The 27713-nt window shown below is 34.8% G+C and overlaps 1 protein-coding gene across 2 annotated transcripts; it reads right to left on the bottom strand.

Annotated features, from left to right (window-relative positions):
• Nucleotides 1–1301: 1301 nt before the first annotated feature.
• zmp:0000001074 (desmoglein-2.1) lies at nucleotides 1302–26333 on the bottom strand. 2 transcript variants are annotated; one of them, XM_056445511.1, is made up of 15 exons: nucleotides 26271–26333; nucleotides 21664–21786; nucleotides 17770–17925; nucleotides 13304–13448; nucleotides 13047–13216; nucleotides 12798–12932; nucleotides 10306–10491; nucleotides 9652–10184; nucleotides 9317–9459; nucleotides 8872–9093; nucleotides 8436–8678; nucleotides 8188–8309; nucleotides 7807–8097; nucleotides 7301–7525; nucleotides 1302–2091 (listed from the first exon to the last, which is right to left on the bottom strand). In XM_056445511.1, the coding sequence occupies exons 1-15, from the start codon at nucleotides 26316–26318 to the stop codon at nucleotides 1915–1917; spliced, it is 2919 nt and encodes a 972-aa protein (XP_056301486.1). In that variant the 5' UTR covers nucleotides 26319–26333; the 3' UTR covers nucleotides 1302–1914. The 2 variants fall into 2 exon arrangements, with proteins under 2 accessions (XP_056301486.1, XP_056301485.1); XM_056445510.1 differs by lacking the exon at nucleotides 1302–2091 and having other exon boundaries at nucleotides 5803–7525.
• Between the last annotated feature and the right edge of the window lie 1380 nt (nucleotides 26334–27713).

The following is a 27713-nucleotide window of genomic DNA, read 5'->3' as shown; positions in this document are numbered from 1 at the left end:
ATTCGAAGAGAGCTGATGAACGATGAATTTCTGGGGTGGACATTAATTGAGGGGGCCAAGTGGCAGCGAACCATTGGCCTTTATAATAACCCCAAAACCAAATGATGGGGTGGCGAGTTTGCTGTAGAAGAAGGAACAGCCTTCATCCATTGTTTAAGAAAGGCAATCCATAAGCGGAGTTCATTGCGGCTGGGTTAAGAGAGACAAATGAAGTCTTCTAAACCGTGGACTAAGGTGGACAGCTGGAGGAGGTGAGTTATAAAAGGGCGATCTTATGGAATGATTCGCATAGCGAAATTGAGGTGGCCGAGGATAGATAATAGTTTGCGTTTTTGTGCATGATTGTTTTTCTAGAAATATAAGGGAAAGAGAAATGATTCGATCGATTTTCTCTTTAGGAAGGGATGCTTGGAATTTGTGCGAATCTAAATTGATGCTTAGGAATTCGATTGATGTACTGGGTCCAGCTGTTTTTTCCTCTGGAGAGGAATACCTAGATTGGCAAAAACCTTTAGGGTGATCTCTGGTTGTTTAGCTGGAGGAGATGTGGGGGGGGGGGGGAGATGATTAGAAAATCATCTAGGAGATGGATAATATGAGGAATTCTATAATTATTAGTTAGAATCCAGTATAAAGCTTCTGACATCATGTCAAATATTTTTGGGCTACTTTTGCAACTGAACGTAAGTTGGACTGCAAAGTAGAATTGTGAAGCTAATGGATACCGAAAAGGTGCCAGAAGTCTGGATGGATCGGCATGATTTTAAAGGCGGAGGAGATATCAATTTTGGCTAGCCTGGAATTAATACCTGCTATTTTAATGAGCAAACTAGCTTGGTCTATGTCGTGGTAGTTAAGCGAATATTCTTCTAATGGAATGGTGCTGTTAATGCTAGAAAAACAAGAATTGTGTGGGGAAGAAAGATCAATGATTAGGCGTTTTTTATCTGAAAATTTGCGAGTTGCTATCCCTATTGGGCTAATGCGTGAGATGTTGAAGGGTGGGGCAGAGAATGGTCCAATCATAAACTGGTTGTTGATCTCTTTTTTTTTAATAAGATGGTCAACGGTTTCAGGTTTTGCTGTAGCTGATTGTAAATTAGGACAGAAAATATTAAAGGATGGGAGCGCTGTGACGCCCGGGTGGAATCCATGAGTTAGACCTGAAAAGAGAAAGTCAGAATGAGAATGCAGTTCTCTAGCGAGGTGCAAAATATTCACAGGAGTCGACAGGTAATTTTTAAAATTTTTAATAGCTCTTAGGACTTGGCAGATTACCCTAGCATGGGCTTCGCCACAGTAAGAGCACAGGTGGAGATATGTACAAGGTTTCCTGTGACATCTAGAAACATTAGTTGTGACAAACAGCATGTTTAGGAAGAGAAGGTTTTATAGAAGGGGAGAGAAGAGAAGGGAAGTTATGGCAGGGGGGCGGGGAATGTAGCTGGTAGATTAAGTAGGAAGTGGGGTAGAGGCCAGAGAGGGTGTGACCAGAGGACAGGAAGTGGTGGGGTGCAAACTAGAGCGGCAGACGGCACAGGTCAAATTGCGGCATCTTAAAAAGACCCGGTTATGAAGCTTGGTGTGCAGGGCCCCCCAGTAGGCGCACTGGTTCCATTGGGTCACTCTTATGGTACATTTTGCTGAAAACAACTTGTGGTAAGTGAAAAAATTAGTGCCCCCATAGGAGAGCACGAGTTTGGCGATGATGGCCATGTAATCATTTAACTCGCGTCTACTATGAGGGAAAACAAAACAGATAACATTGGTATAACGGGAAAAAGCAATGAAAAACTCAGGGTTAAAATGTGGGACTGAATGTTACCTGAGGTTTTGAGAGGAACTGAAAAGTCGCTGCAATTTACCTGGCGATCTGCCGCTGGAGGTGCTATTGGTGAAAGGAGAGTGATTAAATCAGTGCACCTGATAGAATTTGATTGCGTGTGGCGTTGGAGATGGGTGGAGGCTCCATGGCAAGTGCATTGTGCGGCGGAGGTAGGGGCGTGGCAGTGTTAAGGATGAATGGAGGTCGTGCTGAAGAAACTTGTGATAGGAGTGCCGGATGCTGAGCTGGGATGCTGCTGGAGTGAGCTGTGGGGAGAGAAAAGGGGTGGTTACTAGAAGGGTTTTGGGAAGGAAAAGGCAGGTTAGAATACGTAGGGTCTAGGGCAGGGGTTTGAGAAGCAAAAGGAAAGTTTTGGTTGCTTGGAAGAGCAAAAGGAGCGAAAGTTGGAGGTTGAGCTAGAGCGTTAGAAGTGGAAGGGAAATGAGGGCTGTTAGCTAGGAGCTAGGAGGGGCGGGAGGCCAGGAAAAGGGGGTAGAGAAAGGAACAGCGAATGAGGTAGTAGGAGGATTGTCCTGGGTGTAATCTCGATGCATAGGATTGGGCTTCAATAGATGATGTGCTTCCCGGGGGTGTGAGCTTGGGGGGGGGGGGGGGGGGTGTGTTTTGACGTGTGCTTCTGTTTTGATTTTCGCTTTCCTGATAGCGGTTGAGGGTAGGGTGTGAAACGAGAGCTGCTTTTTTGGATGGCTGGTCTGGCTGGGGGGCTTATGGAGTGGTGGGAATCCGTTGTTGCTTTGCCGTATAGTTTAATGAGTTCCGGTTTATTTAAGGATCTGGGAGCGTGGATACCAAGGTCGGAGAGGAGTTTCCGGAGTTCGATGACGGTGAATCTTCTCGGCGGGTGGATGGAGGATATGGCAGAAACGTAAGATGAAGTAGGCGAGTTCTTATGGTTTCTTGAGGTCGAAGGAGATCTGTGGCATGAAAGTCTAGTGTATGAGCAAGTGATGCGACGGCCTCTCTCTGCGGCCTCGGGCTCGGGCTGAGAGCTCGGCGGAGCTGAGCATTGTGGGGCTGCAGTTGGAGGGTCAGGTAGAGTAGGGCTGTTTGTGGGGTTCTCCGTTTGGGTGTTGAAGGTGGTGTTGATGTTGTTGTTATCCATTTTCCTTTGATTATAAAGTTGGGATTTGTTGTTGGTAGAACTGAAGCTGAAGATATTGGTGTAGCTGGTGAGATTTGAAATCGCTGATGTTGGAAGATGGGCAGTTGAATTTCCGTTTGATAGGTATTGAATTTAGCTGTTAAGCTGTTAGATACAGGCGGTCTTCAAGACGAAGATAGTTGCTAAGAGAATAGAAGGATATATAAAGGAACTTACGATGCTTTGATTGGAGGATCGTGATTAGCTAATATGAGCCAGCTGGGTTAATCATGAGCGCATCCTCCTCTCGAAATTAGTTTAAGATATTAAACTTCACATAAAGCATCATGGGGTGTAGGAAAAAGGTGGATAAACCTTCCTAGCTAACATAGATCAGCAAAAATGACTAATAACAAAACTGGCCCTGCATGATCTCACAAAAGTATTTTACATATTGGTGAAAAAGTAGAAATTCATTTAAGAGCTAATTCCCTGCAGGCACGGGACGTCAGCATGATGTCATATTGATGTTGTACCCCAACATACCCCAACGTTTTTTTTTTGGAAATGAAAATCGGGTTGATGTCAGAATCCAACATCAGGCTGACGTCAATGTCCAAGGTCCAACCTAAAATCAACCAAGTATCAACGTCTAATCATGTTACACCTTGATGTTGTATGGACGTTACCATTATGACATCTATCAGATGTTGGATTTCGGTCTCTTTCCAACACAACCTAAAATTAACCAAATGTCAACGTAATTTGACGTTGTTATTGAATGTCAAAATAACGTTGTCCTTAGACAATAGCTAGACATTGAATTTTGGTCACCTGACGTCATGACCTGAATCTAACCTAATATTAACATCTTATGATCTTGTGTGCCTGCTGGGTTCAGTCATTCACACTAGCCACTAGTTTTTAAAGAGAAGGTCTGCCCCTAAATCTATTTATTACTATGGCTCAACCAAACTAAAACACAGCTAGATAATTTTTTTTCCTATTTCACCCAAGATTTAAATGCATTAACTTACTTACTGTTGGTTTAATGGAGTGCACATGTGTGATATGTGACAGAAACACTTCCATACTGCAAATTGAATGCATTTAGATAGGACAAACAGTAAGCGACTCTTTCTACACCAAAATAATTATACATATGTTCTCATCTCATGCAGCATAAGAAGTGGTAATATCAAAAGGCTACATCTTGTGAGGGCAATATATGAATGCTTTTCTATTGAAATGTTGCAGTAAAAACAGTTGCAATGAAATACTTTTAATATCAGTTAGATATGGAAATTATAAAATTTTGAAATCCCTATCACCATGTCTTGTATATGCAGTTTACCTTCATTTGATTGCATCATTGATTTGCATGGCAAATCAAATGGTGTAAAACATGCTCGAATAGTTGGCGGTTCATTTTGCTGTGGCAAAATGAAAAAAGGACTAAGCTGAAGTAAAATGAATGAATGAATGAATGAATTGATTTACATGTAAACTAGAACTAAGAGTTACTTCAAAGAGCTTTTTCTAGAAGCAATTTTTCAGCTATCAGTGCACTGGTGTGCATGTAAACATGCAGACTGTTGTTGGCCAACTTAATTTAAAAAAAACTTTTTTACTTTTTCTATTTTATCTGACAAGAGCTATAATAGTTTAAAACAAATGGTTTTATAGTGTGTTACTTAAAGCAAAAACATTTATACATTTGAGGTCTAGCAATAATTTTTGATTCCATTAAACAGACTGGCAACATTTAAAAAAATGTTGAGGAATTCACTTGTGCTGCAAGTTCATGTGCTACACCTCTCTTTGAAATGCAGTCTGCCTAAAGCAAAATATAAGCCAAATGGAACACCTGACCAGTTTGAAAAAATCATTAGAAACAAAAATCTTACCACTAGATGGTGTAAATCACAATATATCACTTTAGACATAAATGTAACTTTTTTATTGCTGTTTTTGGAAGAGAAAACTAAACTAATAAATAATGCTTTTGTAATTTTAAAACACAATTAGTGTACAGAGTAACATTGCAGTTATTAAAAATCAAAGATTCTGATATCGATTTATTTTTTATTAAGTGTGAATGAAGAAGAAAAGTAATTATTTATCTTTACATGAGCTGATGGACTGCTGTTAAATCAGTAAACTTGCTTACACAAAAATAATGATGTGTGGCTAGGGACTTTTTACACACAGGGTTAACATCATACAAGCAACTTCATCATAAAATATATAAGCACAGTTTCACTTAAAATAAAATAAACAAGAAAAATAAGTATCTGTCTAAGAAGTATCTGTCACTGGACAAAACGTTGAATTTTTGCTACCGTTTACAGTAATTGAATTATAATGAGTCCATAAAATCACATGGAAGTCTCTTCTTGAACTGAGTGGTAATTATCCAAACTTATTTAAAATCATCTTGAATGTTGGTATTCATTTTATTAAAAATCTGATTGTTTTATGAAAATAAAAACTCTACAAGTCCTACATGTAATGTCTACATAATCAAAGTTTAATACATCACATTTTAGATACAAGGTTTTGATTACAGGATTTTAAATGATGCATTGTCCATCCAGTTAGGTATTTCTGTTTAGGGCATTGATGTAATCATTTTTTCGTTGAAATCTATTATACAGCATTATTAAGACACATAAGACACAGTATTCATTTTGTACAGCAAAATACAACTATTAAAATATTATTTAATATCATTGCTGGCTTAAAACAGATGAAAAGCACCCTGGCTAAGTAAATAAATATATATATATATATATATATATATATATATATATATATATATATATATATATATATATATATATATATATATATATATATATATATATATATATATATCCATTTATTGTGGTCATACTGATATTGAGAACTTCTAACTCATCGGATGCCTTAATAAACTAAGAATTGATTTACTGCTAAATATGCAGATGTCCATTTGTTACACATTCTTTGGATCTTGGTGCCATGGCCATCGCTGTCCTAATTCTGGATGCTGTAGTGCGGAATAACGGTCTGCTTGCTACTTGAGGCAATCCCACTGGACTAAGTGCTCTTGGACCTATGACAAGTGGACCCTGACTTGATCCCTCTAGATTAGATGGACCACTAACCAGAGGTCTACTCTGTTCACCTTTCCCTGATGCAATGTTTATAACACTAGAGATGGGACCACTTACTAAAAGTTGACTGTTATTTACTTGTCCATTAGCAACTTGAGGCACACTCACTAGGTTTGGAGTTCCTGTGCTCATGGAGACAGGATACTGTCCTGGTCCTGCAACCCACAGATTACCTCCACTGGCTGGACCTTTTACAAAAGAAGGACCAGTAGCCAATATACACTCTCCTCCTTCTCCTGATAGAATTTTTGAATCACTCAGATCTGGAGCATTTACTAATAGCTGACTGTTATTGACCTGTCCAGTTGCAACTTGAGGCATGCTTGCTAAGTTTGGCATCCCCATACTCATGGAAATCGGATACTGTCCTGGTGCTGCAACAAACAAATTATGTCCACTCACATGACCTTCAAAATGTCTACTCTCACCATTTTCTAAAGATATAATGTTTGGAGCACTTGACATAGGGATACTAACTAAAACTTGCTTGTTTACCATACCAGATGCAATTTGAGGCATATTCACTATGTCAGGGTTTCCTGAGAATTGTTGGCTGTTATGCACAGAAGAAAATGATTGACCAGCTTCTGTTTGGTTTATAAACGTGGGTCCACTCAGAGATCTAACTGGGAAAAACGGTTGAGGGCTTAAGGGGCGATGCCTCGCACTAATACCTTCCTTGTTGTCTCCTTGTACAACCGATCCCACAGGTACTTTTAGCATCTGCAGTGAACCAATACCATCTAGTTGTTGCTGTTGCATCATTACAAGGTTTGATGTTGGGGACAGGTTTTGGATTACAGCAAGATTTTCTTCTAAACCCTCACTAATCATGACTGAATTCTGAGGTCCGATTTGTGAATACATGACTGAATCACCAGTGATGTTGTTTGCTAGAATGCCCTGTTGTCCATTAGCTAATGGTGCAAATGTGTGGCTGTTACTTTGAATCAGAAGTATCTCAGCTTCTGGAGTGCCATTAATTATGTAAACTCCTTGCCCAAGCCCATCATCTGACCGTACAACATTACTTGGTATTGGCTGGTTGAACCCATAGTACATAGGGTCCTGTATGACCATCCCCTGACAAGGTTCAGTTTGAGCAATTGGTGAATTGAAAGTTTTGTCCAAAGAATTGGATTGGACAACATTGGTCAATTGACTAGAAGAAACTGTAAGCAATTCTGTTGTTGTTTTTTTCTCAGTATCACTTACAATAACTTTTGAATCAGCCTGAGACAATGATTGAGTTTGTCTGTATCCACAGACTTCAGCCAAGGTCCTGAACTTTGAATCCAGGTTGTTCAAAAACTCCAGGTCATCACTGGACTCGCTGTAGCTGCAGCTCCCAATGGAACCAGCAACAGATCCTTTACCCTCGTAATCATAGCTTGTTATTGCTTCTCCTGTAGAATCATCCACTGATATATACCTGGATTTCTGCAAAAGAATTGAGAATTTGGCAAGTTTAAATTCATGTTGAAAAAGGTAGTTAATCCAAAAACGTGACCACTCTTCATGTTGTTTTAAAAATGTCTTTAACATTCTTTCTTTCTTAAATGACAAATGAACAAAAAGTTGAAACCTTAATCAAATTATGTTTTTGTGTTGCACAGAAAAAAGATAGTGATGCACATTTAGAGAAACATAAGACTAAACATTTTGGTAGAACTATCATTTTGGAGTGGAGTACAAATCACTCCATTAAAACAAAAACTTACTTGCATCAAGTAATCTTCTAGCACTGCACCTAGTGAGGCCTCGAGTTCTTGAAACCTGCTCACAGTTTGTTCCACGTCATCAGTATCATAGTAGAAGCCTCTGAATGCACTCTCTTTCACAATTCCTTCCATTTTAGAACTGGTATAGACAGCCTGGTTTGAACTCAATGCATCTATTGTATCCACTGGTATTTTAGAGTTCATAGCTGACACCATTCTTAAATGTCCATTGGACATTTCATTACCCCCTTTATCATCAAGGTTTGGTGGGGGACACATCAGAGGGACATCCTGCAAAAAGAATAGAATGAATTGTCACATCCTTTCACATTGTCAAAATATCTGAATGCATTTATGAGATGTGTGAGAATTATTTTTTACCCTGTCTTCTCCTCTTGTCTCTGTGCTGTAGGAGATGAGGTGTTGCTTGGCTTCAAATGGCATGTCAATAAATCTATTTCCAGTGCCTCCACATTCACATTTTATCAAGAACAAGAGCATCACTAAATGAAAAGACAGTCAAATGCATATTAAATGTATGAATTATTTCATCAGTGATCAGTGTTACCACAAAAAAATTTGATGCAGAGTTGCAGACCAAATTTGCTCGTAAACTTCATCATACTCACATGTAAGGGAGAGAAATCCTAGTACCAGGAAACCAATCCCTGGCAGTCCGAAGTTTGCTGATGAACTAGTATGAACTGCTGACATTTTTGAACCACAACCCATCCCTTCTGAGCATGTGCAAACCTCTAAATTGAGGACTTGCTCAGTCGGGCAGGCCAGCCCTTGCTTGTCTCGGATTTCCATGGTTAATTGGTAAAACCCAGGCCATAAGTCATCTTCAGCAAGCAGTAAAGCACTTACATCTGAGAAGCAGAGACTTCTGACTATGAGGTTACTTCCTACTCAAAAGTGAACAGCTAATATCTACTAATTGTTTATGCTGTGTATTTTTTTTTCATAGTTCAAACCATTGAAAATAAACTATGTAAAACTTTTGAGAAATATTTAAATACTGTATGATTGATAAGGTTAGCTTGTTGTTGTGTTTGTTGTTACCGTCTATTCTCTGCAAGTTCCATTTGCCCTTTGTCTTCTCTTGTATCAAACTGAACTCCAATGGAGCTCCATTGGGATCGGAATCCGTATCTTCAGCTGTAACATTCACTACTTTGGTATGACTGCAGACAATCTGCATATTATTAAGGAGTATGGGGCAGTTATCATTGAGATCCTCCACCTGCAAGGCTATAGTCCCAGTAGATGTTTTAGCAGAAAGTTCTGAAAAGTAAAATAATACAAACAGCATATGATGAAACTTTTTATAGGTGAAGCATGTGATGTTTTAGTTTCATTCATGTCACATTCAGTTATATAGAGAAGGTGGAGTTCATGTTCACATATAGCCCATCACAATGAAGAGGTGTAATTTTTTTGGGGTAAACTGCTCCTTTCAACATTTCAATTTCTCAATACTTTTGCAGAACCTGTTGTTTAAACTAACCATCTGTAATGCAGATGATCTTGGCATAATAGGTCCCATTTACCACAAATGGAGACTCGCGATCTGGAACCTTGTTCAGTTTGATCTCAGCTGTGTCCACATCAATAGATATCCAGTTGTCAGGGTCATATCCCTTTGCATATCTAAAGAAAACCGGACTGTTACAGCTACATTTTGTTTCGAAATTTAGATTTTTAAGTTTTGCAAGTTAAAAATGTATATTAAGCATAATATCATTGACACAAATGGCTTATTGAATTTTATTGCTTTGATGTACTTCAATTTGAATTTAAAATCTTTAAACTGATTTATTAAGATGAAGAAAAAACACTTACTTCACATTTTCTGCAGGTCTGCCTGTGTCTTCTTCTGTAGCAGTGTAGGTGTCAATTACTCTTGGAATGGAATTTTTGTTGTTCTCAGATACAGATATAGGCTTGACCTTTGGTATGAACTTAGGGGCATCTGGTTTGTTTTTTACATTGACCTTAACTAAGTATGACTTTAGCTTGGATAGACTGAAGCCTGGATTACTGCTTCCTCCAAAAAGCATCAATTGAGAACCTGCCCCAGAAGCTCCAGGTTGACCACCAGCTCCAGAAGATCCTGACTGACCACCAGCTCCAGAAGCTCCAGTTTGACCACCAGTTCCAGAAGATCCAGATTGACCACCAGTTCCAGAAGATCCAGACTGGCCACCAGCTCCGGAAGATCCAGACTGACCACCAGCTCCGGATTGACCACCAGATCCAGAAGCTCCAGCTTCACTACCTGCCCCTGCTCCATTCCCCAGAGGAGCTCCTGGAGGAGCTCTGTTTGCAACAATGAGGCTTAGGTCCAGATTAGATGCTGACTCATAGTCAACAGGCTGAAAAAAAATCAAGATACATTTAGTTACTTATTGCAAACTACATTACAAATATATATATATGTTAAAAGACACATATAATTCAGCAGTTCTCAGACCTGTTGACAAAATAAGCTCTGACCTTGTTCAGGTACAAAATGCCCATATTAGTCCTTGGATCAGTCTCAATACTGAAATGTCCATCTTCGTTCCCTGCCACAATTGCAAACTCAGCCAACCAATTGTCTGTCTGTACTTCATCAATATCCTCTGCCTGGATCCTCAAAACCTCGATGGGTGCCTCATTTTCATCAATGCTTACTGAAAACTATAAAAGCAGGAATAAGTGTCTGCACTTATGAAGTATGATTATAGGAAGTATGCATATATGCTCATGTAAATTTAATTTTTGAGTGAACTGTCCCTTTAAATGTTAACTTAAAGTTATGTTTCACGCAACATCATGCTATTCCTGATGAAAATGTATATAGTTTAAATACTAATATTACATACGATTAGTTGATTTGAATGCTTGATGATTTAATGGATTTAAAGATTTGAGTGTTTTTTTTTATCAGGTTAAGTAGGTCAACTCTGTATATAATTTCATAATGCTTGTTGGCCTAACAAAGCCATAAAATCACATATATTTTTATTGAGGGTGTCAAAAATTAACATTTACTCTTTAATGACCAGGGTGTCCACTGGGTCTTAAAAAGTTTTAAATTCACTGACATATTGTGTTGTAGGATTTAAATCATTTTAAACAGGTCTTAATTTTGCTTTGTCCAAGTAAAGCTAATTAATTTGGGCCGACATCCATCCAATGACCAACAATACATCTCAATAAAACCTTATTTTTTATGTGTACATTTTTTATTGCAAAGAGATACAATTCACAACAGCTATTAGACATTTTTACAGCAAATACCCCAAATTAAAAAAAAGCTAAATAACTAAAAACAGTTACATGATTACTCATGATAATTTCAGGCCATTGGGAAAAAATCTTAACCCTGTATATGTATAAAATATATATCTTAATGGTCCCAAAAGGGTCCTAACAAGTCCTAAATTTGACTTGATGAAACATGAAGAAACCCTGACTCTTCAGAGAATTTAACCTACATCCACCCAGTTCAAGAACTTCTAACATGGTACAAGCAAGCAGCATGTTAAAACATCCTAGCATAGTGTTCTAGCAACATGCTAGGTATGTATTAAATAATTTTAAAGACATTGTCATCATGTCAAAAGTCATTTATGCTACATGAAATAGTAGCTTGTTGATTTATGCCAGCATAGTGTTAAAAACAACACAATCTCACGGCGATTCATCACTTTTTGATTTAGTGGCTAATTTGTATGAATTTGTACAATATAATTCATACAGTTTAGTATGATTTGCCCATACCCTAGCACAGTAACGGTTGGCTTTAGGGAATGGATTTGGTGCCACACCTCCTTTTAAAATCTTACATTTTTGTACAACTGATGTGTACGAATTGGTACAAATTAGCCACCAAACTGACAAAACATAAAATAGTTAAGTTCTCTCGTGAGATCAGGCTGGTTAAAACATACTGGCTACAGAGGCTACTAATGATTTTTATTGTAGTCAAAGTGTAGTAACTATGTTTTTAGTGCGTTGATTACCATTTGTGTTACCACAATTTTCTACAAATATCATGGTTAAAGTATGGTTAGTAGCAAAACTATGGTGAAAATGTGATAACCATGGTTTACTAAAATTAAAGTCTTTTGGTAGTAAAAGCATGGTTAAATTCTGTATAGAAAATTGCTAAAACATGCTAGCTGTTCGCTAAATCTTTTTGGTAGTAATTTTCTGACTCGAATAAAAACAATTGTGTACTTTAAGTTATTTTGAATCTTTGTCAGACCAACATAAAAATTTATCATAAAATTTTTTTGCTTTTTTGTGCTTTAATCGTAAATCTCTATGAAATATAGTTTAAATGCACTCTATTGCTAATACAGAAATAAAATAATTTATTGGAAACTAAACCATACTTTCTATTGAAACAATAACGATAATAATTAGGATGCTTATAAGACATGCAAAAATTTTAACTAACTTTGCAGTTATGTCTGTATACTGTAAAACCTAATAGTCAACTTTATCAAATGAAATGAGTGTAGTTAACTCTACATTTACTGAAAGTTAATTCTACTCATTTGAAAAGAGTTTTGAACTCAGTGTTGAAGGTAATGATTTTATTAAATACCTCATTACTTCAACTTAAATGGAGTAAGTTCATAGTACTCATATGGATTAGTTTTTTTTTTAACTCAAATGGTTTGTAGCAACCAGTTTCCTTAAACGGGTTGAGTTGCCCTAACTCATTGGGTTTTACAGTACTCAATTGGTTTGAGTTTTCTTCATTTATTGATTTCTTTTTTTACTGTGCTCAAATTGCTTCATTTACTCAAATGGATTAAGTTCAGAGTACTTATTAGGATTAGTTTTTGAACTTAAATGGTTTGTTGCAATCGGTTTCCTTAAACAGTTTGAGTTACCTTTACTTTTTGGGTTTACAGTGTATGTAAGAAGAAAACATCAACACTATAAAATGGCCTTTTAAATAAGATTAGCTTAGCCATTGCCTACATTACCTCATCTTTTTCCAAAGTGGGAACATTGTCATTGACATCCAGGATGTCTATGGGTATAGTAACTGTAGCAGAATTTCCTGTAGCATTTCCATACATGTCAGCAGCTTGGATCGTAAGAACATACAAACTGTTTTCCTGTTTAAAAGAGTAGGTATTGAATGCATCCAGACTATTTGTCTAAATGAGCTCTTTTAAAGTTGCAGACACATAAACAGGCATATGGGAGTAACATTTTAATTGGAAACATACCTCTCTGTCAAGTGCTGGGTTTTTCAGAGAAATTATTCCACTGTCTTTATCAACAACAAAGAAATGGTTGTTGTTTTTGGGTTCTTGGTTGATTATACTGAATGCTATCTTTGTGTGAAGAGTGTTTGGCTCATCTGCATCTGTTGCCACAACTTGTGTTACAAAGGTACCTAGAAAGGACACGGCAGTTACATAAACATCTCATTGATTGTAAGGAAACTGATAAAACTAAACAATTGTAGTCAGTGTAGGCTCACCAGCTGGACTCCCTTCATAAATGCTGCTTCGTTCTGGCTTGATGAAAACTGGTGGGTTATCATTTTGGTCCTCCACGGTGACACTTATTTGAATATTATCTTCAGCTATGGAGCCATTAACAACATACCATGCAGTGCCAATAAGCTACAAGACACACAAACAAACAACAAAATCAAAGTTTTGCAGGTATTAAAGGAACATTACACTTTTTTGGAAACTCACCTAGAGTTAAACTGTTGATCTTTACTATTTTTTTTTATTCATTTAGCCGATCTCAGGTCTGACGGGAGCACTTTTAGTTCAGCTTAACATAAATCATTGAAGCAGATTGGACCATTAGCATATCGCAAAAAAAAAGTTTTGATAATTTTCCTTTTCAAAGCTTAACTTTTCTCTACTGTACTAAGAAGATAGAAAATGAAACGTTGCTATTTTTGGTATGATATCACTAGGAACTATGGTCTCATTTTGGCATAATATTCAAGGAACTTAGCTGCAGTACCAAGGCTTTTCCAGGCAAAATAATATTACACTTTACTTGCTGCATGCTGTTATTATGTTTTAATCATGTTAAATTATGTTTTAATCCACCCATATAAATAAAAGGGAACATGTAATTTATCAAAATGTAACTGAGTAAAAAGTAAGATATTTGATTTAAAATACAATGTCTTTTCAATTGGCAATACTCCAGTAAAGTACAGATAATGTACGTGAAAAAGTACAGTAAGGATTTACATTCACTTCATTGCTGACCAGCACTGCACAGTCAAGCTTGAAATAGGAATATATTATAAAAAAAAAAAAAAGGTTTTGAATTTGAGTGAGATGCTAATGGTCTAATCTGATTCAATGATCTATGCTAAGCTAAATGTTTTCCTGCCAGACTTGGAGATTGCCTGAATGGATTCAAAAACACACCTGAAACTTGTCTATAGCACTTGTTCACTGCTGCTCTTATAGTTGTGTAAATTGCTTCCTTGTCCTCATTTGTAAGTCGCTTTGGATAAAAGCGTCTGCTAAATGACTAAATGTAAATGTAAATGGTTAAACTTTAGGACAGTGGTCAAATGACGGGGTGTGTACGAGGTCTTAAAAAGTATTAAAAGTTGATAAATCAATGTAGAGAATTTTAAGGCCCTTAAAAAGTATTAAAAAGCCATAATGCTATTTAGCAAGGTATTACATTTTATCATCATCATTTTTGATTATGCAATGTATAGTTGTATGCTAAAGTTTGCCTGAATTAAATCTGCAAATATCAGGATGCTGTGTAGTTCATGAAATCAATGAAATCCTACTAGATTTGACATCATGCTGCTTTGTTTACTGCAGTTACCAAGGCAACACCATTATTTCTGCAGTTCTATAGAACTTTTTTACTTTATTGCTGCATGGAGGGCACCATAGTGACCAGCGCCTTCCTGTAGGGGGCTTAGAACTTCCATTAAGAATTGTCATCAGCCAGAGCAGTGTTTCTCAACTGGGTGTCAATTAGGGGTGTCAAACTTAATTGTTTTTTTGGTGCACCGCGATGCAGACTTGGACAATTCGGTATCGTTCAGTAATAATCATAACCGGTTATTATGTACTGACGTCATTTATCTCATATGTGCTATGTCGCCGTAGCTTACAATGGCGAGGGAGGCAAGTGCGAGTATTTACAATGCTCCAACAACTCAAAAACTTATTTCACTGACACTTACAGAAGAAGCCCCTATTTCATTGCGATTGAGAAAATGAAAGTAAATTTCATTTCTCTCTCTTTCTCACTGCGGCCCATTTGACCTGCTGGGTGTGACTTTTCCTCTCCTTTCGGCTGTTTTACAGTGATACTTCTGGATACAAACACGAGCGCGTGTCTGCAGTTTTCTCCACCGTGTCTATCATGGATCAGCTGTGATCGCTGCTGCCGCTTATCAGTGTCACTCATCGGTGAAGAGCACTGCGCGCAAGAGCCAATTGCAGCCCTTTTTGTTGAGACCGTGACCAATCAAAGGGGTGTAAGAGAACTTGGTAGACAAGGCTCAGAGAGCGAGCTGGATATTTATATTTGTTTAAATTATTTGCTATAAATGCTCGTGTTGTTTAAAGGTACAGTTTATATATCTGACTGTTTGTATTAAATGACAAAATTGTATTACAAATAGTATATAAATATAAATATGTTTATACATTTTAATACAAGAATTGCTGCTGTGAAGAAAATGTGAAGAAAAACTGTGTGGGGTGGAAAGCATCATCAATGCACCGTGATGCACCGAAATATCGAATTGAACCGAATCGATGGCATGATAATCGTAACTGAACCGTGAGACCAGTTTTCAGTGGCTTACGGAGTGTTTTTATTATGCAAAATTTTAATTTTGAAAGAAAGACGTAAAGCCGTTATGCCTCTGGCAGATGCAGTTCTAGTGCGAGGGGAAAAACATTCTCCTAATTTAGAGAAAAACCTGATTATTTCTTTGTGCAAATTATATTGTTTTACACGCACACGCATTATAAAAAAAATCCAATATTAGTTTTGGTAAAAACATGCACTCGTTTGACATATTAATTTAAATATATGTAAATGACACATATAGCGCCTGTTTCCTTTACAAATATTATTGAGAACATAACATATTCTATTCTAAAACATAAAACCACTTACGAAAGTTAACACGTATTCTAATTTCATATATAAATAAATATATAAATAATGATAAATAATTATTATTTATTAGGAAATGAAAAAAATTCTACTGTAATAACAGTATTAATTATTATTATTATTATTATTAAGTAGGATATTTATTTATTTTTATTTATATTATTTTGAAAAGTCTACTTTTACAATTTGATACAGGCAAACCACTGCAGAAATCTAACCAACAGGCATGTCATATACAGTACATAAATTAATAAATAACTTACTAAAAATTAAAAGCAATAACCTATGCTTTGTTTTTAGTTTTAACAAGCTTTGGAGACGTAACATAAAAAATAAATTATTATTTTTAAATAATAAATAAATAATTACTTTGAAATAATTGGTCACCTATAGCTTCCGTCATGAGCCACGGCTGTGTTCAAAATGACATCAGTGGGAGCTTCATGTAAACATGAAGATCGCTAAAACTGTACTGTAAAATTACTTTGAAAGCAAATTACACCTAAGTGACCTATGGCTGATTTGCATGTTGATTCTAATCGAAAGCCGTTTATCTTTAATTTAGTTTGTATATGTATCACAGTATGTGTTTTTTTGTAATTTCAAAATGCCACTTTGTTTTCAGTTTGTGACACATTTAATCAGTGTGTTAGTAGGACTGTACAGCAGGCTACGTGTGTGTCAAACATTTTGGTGAATTACATTTGTTTGGGTTGCTTATATATTTAAAAGAAAGAGAAAATTTTCACTTTAATGATGACGAGGCTTCATTTAAACGGCATAAGATGCCGTCTGACAACGAGGGAAAAATGCCTCACAGCAGTTGTTTTCCATCCCATTCGATCGCATTTGTTTAAATAACCAGTCCAGGAGGTGGTGCAGATCGACATCAGTTTTAGTTCAAAGACGTTAAAAGCAGGTAAAATAGATTAAAACTATCAGTTCAAAGCTGTTCGAATGTGACTCTTTATACGCGTCAGCTGCTGACCGGAAGGTCTTAGCATCCTCCTTACGCATACACGCAAAGCATAATGGGTCATTTTGCATTCTAAGAAAAAAAGTCTATAGGCGCCAACCTGCTGAATTAGCTAGATTTAATAGATTTTTATTCAGTATATGAATAATGTTTTAGTTTTGGATTAATTTCTTACATTAATATTTAGTAAATATACTGACTTCGATAGTCTACTGAACAAACCATCGTTATACAATAACTTGCCTAATTAATTCTGTTAATAATTCTGACTTCAACTGTGTATCTGGTAATATCTAAAGCTCACTGTAGTCTGTGATTCATGGATGTATTACACTTACTAATGTTTCAAATTCATTATAGGATTTAGGATTTGATTGTTTGTTGCAATATATTGTACAAAACATCAGTATGCATGTAAATAAATCCATATAATAGCAAAATAAGTCCAGGCAGCTCATAACCTGATGGAAGTACTTTAATTTACAAGACCAACCCACAGAATAAATTTTTTCAATTGAAGTCAATTTGTTAAACTTTTAAACATAAACATTTACTGGTCATGAATAAAGTGTATTTTATTGAATTTATATTTATTTTATTTTTATATAAGCCTTCTGTAGTTTATTCTACACGATTAACCCATTACACTGCTTCAAGAGGTTTGTCCTCAGTTTTATGTGGTGTCTTGGTGTTCAAACTGCCTCCAAGCAAGGGAAATGTTTCTCAAAACCTTTAAAGTTAATGAGGTGACTACAGTTGTGGGCTACCATAGAACATGTGACAGTGTGCTGTTTGTATGCTTTGTATCTTAAATAGTGTGTGTTTGTTATACTCACAGTGTAGTAACTCCTCTCTTCACGATCTAGAGGCTGTATGATGCGAACTAACCCTTTGTACTCTTCTACCATAAAGCAACCAACAGGGGGCTCGTTTATTCCTGGACCCCTTAGCGTGTAGCGTAATGCCACTTTATCGTCCATGTCTGAGCGTATCTGAGGAAGTTGACATAGCAGTAATGTGGGTTAGACTGCTGGCACCACAGATGAATGCAAAAGATCTAAATCACAGATAACTATTGAAATCATACAACACTCTCATACTTCTGATAGGGCTGAACAATATATACTGTAGTTTGAGCATTGATATTGCAATATTTGTAATAGTTACATCGCGGGATTAGATTATTTATGAGAGATTAAAAGATAAAGATATTATTAAGTTTAAAATTTTTGTTTTTTGATTATTTATACAATGATGATCAAGTTATTTTACATTTGATTGTTCAATGTTTGTACTTGAGTACTGGTTAGACTCCCTGGAAAACCATAAATCACAGTTTATTTATTTATTTTTGCTTGTAATTTATTATTATTTATGCAGATGCATTAGAAAAAGACTTGATCATCCCAGTCGATCCAAATTAATAAAATATATTTAAAAATAATCCAATCATCTGGTAAAATTTTATTCATATCGCAATATTTATTGTGGCAAATCAAAATATCGCAATGTCAGATTTGTCCAGCAGCCCTACTTCTGACAATAAAGGGGTCATGAACCTACAAAGAAATGAATCCATTAAACTTTAAACATGTACTTAAAACATTCTGTAAGTGTTAGAACTCACAACTTTCTTATTAGTATAAAAACGGCTTCTGTTGAAGCCAATCTGGAAAAAATGTCAGGTTGTGGAATCAGCTACTTTATTGCAAAATAGTCGGGCACATCAACACCCACTTCTACATCACAGTCTGTCATACCAGTGCCCATTTACATGTATAATTTGAATTTATTTATTTATATATTTACTTAGGCCCAAATTTGACTCTTAACTCTTGAAATATAATGTTGGATTGGATTTGTGATTATTTGTCCAGTCAACAGTAATAAAATTTTATTTGTATAGCACTTTTCCTACACACATGCAACTCAAAGCGTTTCAAAAGCAACAAACAATCATTGTAAAATAAATCAAATAGTTAAAAAATTTTTTAAAGACAAACAAAGCAAAGTAAACAAGTATATACTCAGATAAAAGCATACATGTACACGCATATACGCATATCTTCACAATCACACGCACAATAGTCCTTACATATGCATTTACAAGCACACACTGTAAGTAAAGTAAGAAAATGTTTATTTATATAGCACCTTTCCCAGACATTGAGTCACAAAGTGCTTTACAATAAGACAAAACAAGTAAAAGAATATATGACAATAAAAAAGACAACATACATACATACACCTACACTATATACAAAAAATGCATACATTTCACATACTGTTATATTCACATGCAATTTTGTAAAGGTTTGTCTTAACACGCTTTTTAAAAACATGAATGCTGGGGGATTCTTTCACTTCATTTGGGAGACAATTCCAAATTTTTGGAGCACAGTGACTAAAAGAGGTGCCGCTTGTGAAATTCTAAAAGTCCAGCGCTAGAAGAGCGTAGAAAACGGTTTAGATTGTATCTCGATAAGCAGCCGGAAATGTAAGGTCAGGTTATGTAGTGCTTTATAAACTATTAAAAGAATCTTAAAATCTATCCTTTTGTGCAAAGATAATTCTATTAAGGCTGCATGGTGTAATATGTTCTCATTTCTTCAATTATATTAAAACTCTGGCTGCTGCATTTTATATCAGTTGCAACTTTCGTATAGAACCCTTAGGTAAACCAGTATAAATACCATTGCAGTAGACTTTCTGAATGTTGATTGGATTTGAAAATAACTTTTATTAACATTTTAAAAGAGTATTTGTGAATTTCTTTTAATCATTCATTTAATCACTTCATTTAAAGTCTTTTTAAGTTAGCCCAAGCAATAATATTAGTTAAACTAAGAAATATTATATAATACATAAGCAGTGTTTGCAGTGTAATGCTTTAAAGGGCACCTATGGTAAAAAATCTACTTTTCAAGCTGTTTGGACAGACATATGTGCATGTATGGTGTATAGACTGTCATATTGGGGTGATATAAGCACACCCAGTGCTTTTTTTTCAAATTAACAACATAAAAAACGGTGGACCAATTGCAGTTGTTTTCAAATCGACCGCTACCTGACGTAGGAGAGCGGTCCCCCCGCCCACCAATATTGATTGACAGGCGCGTCATCATATCCTCAGTTTGTTGATTCACGTCTGCCATTTTCAGCGTGAGTTGAAGCGATATCACTAAAGGAACACCCTAGCTCTATTTTTAGATGCAGGGCTTATTGGGCTCAACACAAGAGCAATATTCTCCACATTATCGCTCTAATCGGAATTATTGGTTGTATCTTTAGGTAGGTTTGCAAACATGTGTACTTCTCATTGAGGCTACCCTATACTTCAACCGTTTGCATTTCTCGCGATCCCAGAAGCTCCCTGTGATCTTAACTAGCATGCGTTTTAGAATTCTAAACATAGGTTTCTATCAGGGTACACTCAAGTCGAGGGCTGGGCACCGCGGGCCGCTGCAGAAACCTATGTTTAGAATTCAAAAATGCGTGGTGCGACGATTCGGGACACATGTTTCTGCCGCGCTACAGAGAGTGTCTGGTGTGCCGTGTCATGGCTTCGAGCGGCGCATCCGGTGCCTCAGTCAAAGTTAATTCAGTGTGCGTGGTTATTAGTTTCTGTGTACAAGCTCGGCACTTGAAACTAGCACACAGTTGGCTGTAAAACTGTACAAAGACACAAATGATTTTGTACTCTGCTTGGTCTGTGTCAGAGTCGTACATGTACGACTGAATGGTGATCCTCTCTCTCCTTCTCCGTCTGCCTGTCAGACTCTGTTGCAAACACAGAGCGGGTGAGCTCATGGCCCTGCCCCCTTGTTACGTTGTCGGGAAGCCGAAACTAATTTACATGTGAAGCAACACACCCATAAATCAGCGAACTATGGACACGCCCCCAACATGACACTTTTTAACACATTATAATAAAAAAATCTGAATTGTGTTTTGAACTGAACCTAAACTGGCACACTTAGAAGAACCATAATAATAATATTAAATCATAAAAAAGAGGTAAACTATGTTCCCTTTAAAACAGGGGTCACCAATCTCGGTCCTGGAGGGCCGGTGTCCCTGCAGGGTTTAACTCCAGCTTGCCTCAACACACCTGCCTGGATGTTTCAAGTATACCTAGTAAGACTTTGATTAGCTTGTTCAGGTGTGTTTGATTAGAGTTGGAGCTAAAATCTGCAGGACATCAGCTCTCCAGGAACAAGATTGGTGACCCCTGCTTTAAAATATCAAGTTAAGATGAGTCCATTTTGGTAATATACTTCATTTAAAACAAATAGAAAACTAAACACACCTGATTTGTGGAATGTGTCAGTGTTATCTCGTCTTTATTATATATATATATATATATATATATATATATATATATATATATATATATATATATATATATATATATATATATATATATATATACATATATACATATATATATATATATATATATATACATATATACATATATATATATATATATATATATATATATATATATATATATATATATATATATATATATATATATAATAAAGACGAGATAACACTGACACATTCCACAAATCAGGTGTGTTTAGTTTTCTATTTGTTTATATATATATGTATGTATGTATGTATGTATGTATGTATATATGTAAAGTACATTCGCATGGACACAGATGCATACGGTATTAATTCAGTGGTAACACCAGTACAAGTGTATATTTGTTAATTATTACCTTTCCAATGATTGGGGTTTTGCTGTAGTCTACATTTTCTGTAATCTTTTTGGAAGGGATGACCCATTCCCTTTTATGACGCTGCTTCTGTGACACTTTCTGGCAGTCTCCAGTGCTCAGGATCTGGAAAATAATAAAAAATTAAAAATAAAGAAAATAATGATAATAGTGAGAGCAGCAACAACAACAACAACTATACTTCCATTCATTTCATTCTTGTTTGGCATTGTGGTTAAGTTTAATTTCTATGTTGTTCAACAGTGAAATATTTTTTTATTATTTTTAAAAGCAACTGAATGTAATTTGCATATTAGAGCTCTCTACGCAAATTAAGATGAATTTTTATATAAAGTCACATTCCATTGATGTGATTACTCTTACATAAGAGCAAAATTTGTAGTTGAATGTAAGAGCTGAATTTAGATGGAAAAAAATCTGCCTTAGGGTTTTAAAGAGTACTGACATTGCTGTTTTTTTTTTTTAATCAGAAGCTAATTTGCATAGACTGACTACAGTCTGTGTTCACATGTGAATCAATTTGGCTGCAATTTTATTTGGACTTGTGAGTACATGCAAGTCATAAAGGTTGATTATACAGATTTTACAGGATATTGAAAAATTATCCTTTGTATGATAGTGTCCGGACTTGTTTATGTTTTGATGCATCACAAACCTGCTTTTTTCCAGTTTGCTTCAACTTTTAAAGAGATATTTCACCCACAAATGAAAATGTACTCATCCCCAGGTTATTCTAAAGCATAGGTCTCAAACTGCCGCAGCTCTGCACAGTTTTGCTCCAACACTTATCAAACAGAGCTGATCCAGCTATTCAAGGTGACTACTAGAGACTATTAAGCAGGTGTGAGTTGGAGGTGGTTTGAGCTAAACTATGCAGAGCTGAGGAATTGAGTTGTTGTTCTAAAACTTTGAGTTTCTTTGTTCTGTTGTACACAAAAAAATTTAATTAGAAAAATGTTGGAAATTGGTATATAATGTATTATATATATATATATATATATATATATATATATATAAATAATGTATGTATGTATGTATATGTGTTCAACATAAGAAGTACACTCCAATTGTGTAGTAAACCCAAATAACAAGCGGAATATAAGTAAAAGATGACATAATATTCTTTTTTGGAAGGTAGTATCTCTTTAACTATCAGACAAAGGATGAATGAAATGTGAAGCCAGTTCTGTACTGTACTAACAAGTTAATACTGTGTGATAATGTATGGTAAATAACACACTTAATAGTAAGTGAATAGCATAGCTGCATTGGTATTTTGTAAGGGGTCTGCTTTGAGATTGTGTACTATATATATATATATATATATATATATATATATATATATATATATATATATATATATATATATATATATATATATATATATACATATATATATATATATATATATATATATATATATATATATATATATATATATATATATATATATATATATATTTATTTTTTTATTTTTTTATTTTTTTTTTTAATGAAGAACCATTTTATTCTCTTTCATTTCACAAAAGATTATTTTTAATAATAAAACTAAAAAAATCTTTAATGTTCTTCACTCTGAGAAAAAAAGGTTATTTAAAGTTCTTAACTCTTTTTAAGATCCTTACTGTGTTTGTGCTCTCATTTTGCACTCAGGTGGGTCAACAGCAGATCACCAGTTTCAAGTATGGGTTACCATTCTTGACAATACTCACTTCACTTCAATTGACTTGACAAATACAGAACTGCTGTAAAAGCTTTATTTTTGAGTGCTATCAAATTGCATTTTTTTAAATACTGTGATTTGCAGTTACCGTATTGGCATAGATTGAATCATCAAGGTCGTAATTGTATAAAACTGTGATGTTAGTATCATGAGATAGCATTTGAGAGATAGAATTGCTATAAAATTGGAACATTTTTAAGATTGTACATTAGACAATCTACTCTATATTTTAGGTACTGCAACTTTGCAGTTGTGGTTGGATTATTTCTGTTTTTCTAATCTCAATGACATTAGCTTCTTGATTGTATAATGTCGGTATGTAATTCAGTTATACTATGATAACACAACAAACTCTTCAAGATATTATACAATTCTGTACAATACGCAGATGAAATGAAATATTATAAATTATTGATACGCTGCCAGTTCTCCACATGCTGCCCAAACAGAAAAGATTTCGACGGTTCAATAAATAATTTAAACGTATAGTTCAACAAAAAAAAATCCAATTCTGTCATCATTTACTCATTTTTACTTGTTCCAAACCTGTTGAGTTTCTTCCTTCTGTTGAACACAAAGGAAGTTTTACTGAAGAATGTTATAAAAAATAAGCAGCCGTTAAATTCTATTGTATTTTTTGATTCTACTATGTCATTGTCTGCTTTTTTATAACATTCTTCAGAATATTTTCCTCAGTGTTTAACAAAAGAAAGACATTCATAAAAGTTTAGAACAACCTGAGTAAATGGTGTGGCAATTTTAATTTTGGAATGAAAAATCATCCAAGGAATCTTTCCAATCCATAAAATTGAATAGCTTTTTAAAAAATCTTGATAAATGAATGATTTTGAATATTAAAATTTTATTTATGATCTTTTAAAAAATGTTACTGTAATGTTGTTTGTGGAACCAAAAATGGTTCTTCTATGGTATCAAAAAAAAAAAAAACTTTTTAAAAGCTTTATTTTTAACAGTGTAACAATTGCTAAAACTGCATATGACTTGTTCTACAGTAGACCTTGTTGACTCATTTTAGATAGTACTACCTGCCCTCGATATCCAATTGATATCATTACTCATGCATCGATAAAACCTGGGGCACTGAACACTGTTACCAGTTTGTGGTTAATCCCTCTTCAGAACAAAAAATCCTCACCCCTTATGACCAGGAGAATCTCTCAAGACTGTGAAATGTCACAGATAATCTGACACAATCGCCTTTTGTCGAAGTCACTCAGATCTTTATTCCTGGACATTTCGTATCCAGTATGTTGATAACTGACTGTTTGTTTACTAGATCGCAGCTTGTGACAAGTGACATTATTTACAAACAGAATTCTGCAACTTCACTTTCTCATATTTGCATTTATATTCTAGAGTCTATGAGTGCATCTGAGCCCTTTTTTTACTTTTTGTCAGAAAAGTGGCTAATTCGTACAAATTTATACAATTTCTTTTGTATGAAATCATGCAAATTTTAAAAAGAGGCTTGCCCCCAAATACCACCACTAACCCTACTCCTCATTGGGGATGAGCAATTTTTACTAAAATGTACGAATGAAATCTTACAAATGAATATGAATTAGCCACTAAAATGTTAAGAATTGCCGTAAGATTTCATTGTCTGAACCGCTTGATATCACCGATACCATTATCAATATACAATCAAATGTAGTAAAATAAACAATTGTTCATAGAAGAAGTGACACTGCTGGATGTCAATGCTCAGCAACAAAGCAACACTGTATTTATTGACCAAGAGATTTCTACACATAAACGGGTGCAACGACTTGTTATTGTTCAGAATGCACTGTAAAATTGAACTATTTTTAACCTCTTTTCAAAGCAGAACAAGATAATAAAATCTGAAAATATAAGCAGCCTATTTGCTGACAACTAGGGCTGCAGGATATTAGAGTAATCCAACTTTGCGATATTTTGCATTTCTGCGATTATATAGGTAAATGTTAATGCGATTGTAAATACGTTTTTAATCAATTGGCAAGATTTGTAAGGGAACAAATCATGGATGAAATGGAATAAACAAATTACAAGCAAATATAAAAATGAAATATCATAAATAAACCAATAATTTATAAGTAAACAAAATATGAAATAGCACTACAAAGACTTTAATGTTTAAATAGGTCAATAACATAATTTTCTATTGAAGTTAAAAATGGTAAAACTGCTTGTCACATGCACAACGCATGTTTATTTTCCTCATTTAAAATATAAAAATTGTTTACAGATCAGTCTTTTTCTGATGCCTGAACTATGTGGCGAGTTGTTTTGGAAAATATAAACAGATGTTTCAATATAATGTTAACATATACTTTTTATGTGAATTTATGTTTGAAGATTTTACTGCAAATGTCACATTCATAACGCTGGTATTGCTCATACCTAACTGTCAATTTTGTGTACTGTTTCATTCCTACTCTACACAACACCATAAGTGATAAACATCTATCAAAGTGGCAGTAAAAGCATTTATTTTAGTATTTTTATAAAAAAATATATGTTCAAACTTAATAAAAAAAATAAATAAAATGTAATTTTTAGGTAAAATTTCTTAGTAAATTTCTTTTACGTACGTTTAAATGCATGTACCAGCTACCTAAAGCAAACCAGTCTGAACTGATGCAAGTGATTCAAATTTAAGACAAAAACATCATGACTCAATTGTAACGATTAGTTGGATTAATTAATCAACACATTGTGTTATTAATTACATTACATTTTCCAATCACATACAAACCTTACAAAAATACTGATTAAGCCAATGATTTTGATCGCACCATACAGTGCATTTTACATACAAAACATTTTTCCACGCAACCTTCATGTTTGTTATTCAACATACCTGCAAAGTGACAAACAGCACCAAAGCCAAACCCAGCAAGCGGAGCATCTTGTAGCAGAAATGTTACAGATCTGTTTGTTGTTTTTGGCACCACAGAAATATATTACTCATAGAATATTTTGGTCCGCCCCAAAATGAAAGGAAAAAAAAAAAAGCATCATCATCAAGTTTCTTGTATGCTGCGTTTGTTTGTGTGGGTTGGGCAGTGACATCTTACTTAGAGATAGCCGGGCGATCTACTCCTCCTGTTTAAAGGGAAAATAAGGCTCATACTTTATTTTGATGGTCCGTTTGTTGAATTTAAGTTACATTGCATCTACATGCCAACTAATTCTCATTAGATTATAAGTAGACTGTTAGGTTGGGGTTAGGGTTAGTGTAAGTTGACATGTACTTGCTTTTAAGTTTTTATAGTCAGTTAAATGTCTGTTGAGGTAGTATATCAACAGATATTAAGCAGACAGTCTACTAATACTCAAATGGACCATCAAAATAAAGTGTTTCCAAAATTACAGCCCTTTAAAAAAATGCTAATGATTAATGGTGTTTTTATCTATACAAAAATAAAATTTATTTTTTAAATACAAAAGATATGAAACTGTTTTTAATAACTTTATCATTTTAAAAGTTAGTTTAAAATGAAAAATAAAGTAAAAGGAAAGTAAAACGCTCCTTTATTAAATTAATTACGCGCTAAAGTTCTGAGGAACTGGAAGAAACTTTTAACGTGGAATCATGGACCTTTTAGCTATAGGGTAGATTTTAATTAAAAGAAGCTGTCTCATGTGTCTGTGATTCATTTCTGAAGAAATACTGATTACAAGAGAAATTCATTAGAAAGGATTAGAAGAGCCGTGACTTGTTTGTCTTTGAATTGAATTGCTTGCATCAGTTCAGACCGATTTGCTTTAGGTATAGCTGAAACTGCCATGTAATGTTTTTTATTATTTAGGCAAACAGCTGATTTTCAGCCAATTTACCTAACTTCCTAATTTAATGTCACCTTTAGAATGAACTTTTACTGTTCATCGTCTATTACTACTGTGTTATACTGTATTACAGTTTTTTTATCAATGTTTTATAATGTATGTATAGTTTATGTCGTCACTGATTAAAATTCTGGTAAAAAATGCTAATATGAATTTGAAATGTAAAAGAAGATACAATTACAGTGCCCAACTAATGTGGAATAATGTTAATTGTATCGTAACACGAAAGCATGGTATCTGTTGTCTGTTTTTACACTGTAAAAAATATCTGTTAAATAATTGTGTTAAGAAATCTGTTACTTACCATTAATTTGCACTTTCAATTTGCAGTACAGGACTCTGTAGTTTGGAGTTTGGAACATTATATTGTACAAGACACAAGAAAAAAAGTTAACCATAAAAAAAGTTGTGTGTCAAAGTAGTTTAACATAGATGAAGAGAAGACAATAAAAAA

This window comes from Danio aesculapii, chromosome 20 (assembly GCF_903798145.1).
Source record: "Danio aesculapii chromosome 20, fDanAes4.1, whole genome shotgun sequence".
NCBI classification, from domain to species: domain Eukaryota; kingdom Metazoa; phylum Chordata; class Actinopteri; order Cypriniformes; family Danionidae; genus Danio; species Danio aesculapii.
The sequence above is the reverse complement of the archived record's forward strand: the minus strand, read 5'-3'. Positions and strand labels throughout refer to the sequence as shown.

Coding starts and splice junctions, on each gene's coding strand:
- zmp:0000001074 (XM_056445510.1), bottom strand. CDS start 26,318: ATGCTCCGCTTGCTGGGTTTGGCTTTGGTGCTGTTTGTCACTTTGCAG. Junction 9,460..9,651: donor AGACCTGCAGAAAATGTGAA/GTAAGTGTTTTT, acceptor GGTTTTCTTTAG/ATATGCAAAGGGATATGACC. Junction 8,098..8,187: donor AGACAAGAGGAGAAGACAGG/GTAAAAAATAAT, acceptor TTCTTTTTGCAG/GATGTCCCTCTGATGTGTCC.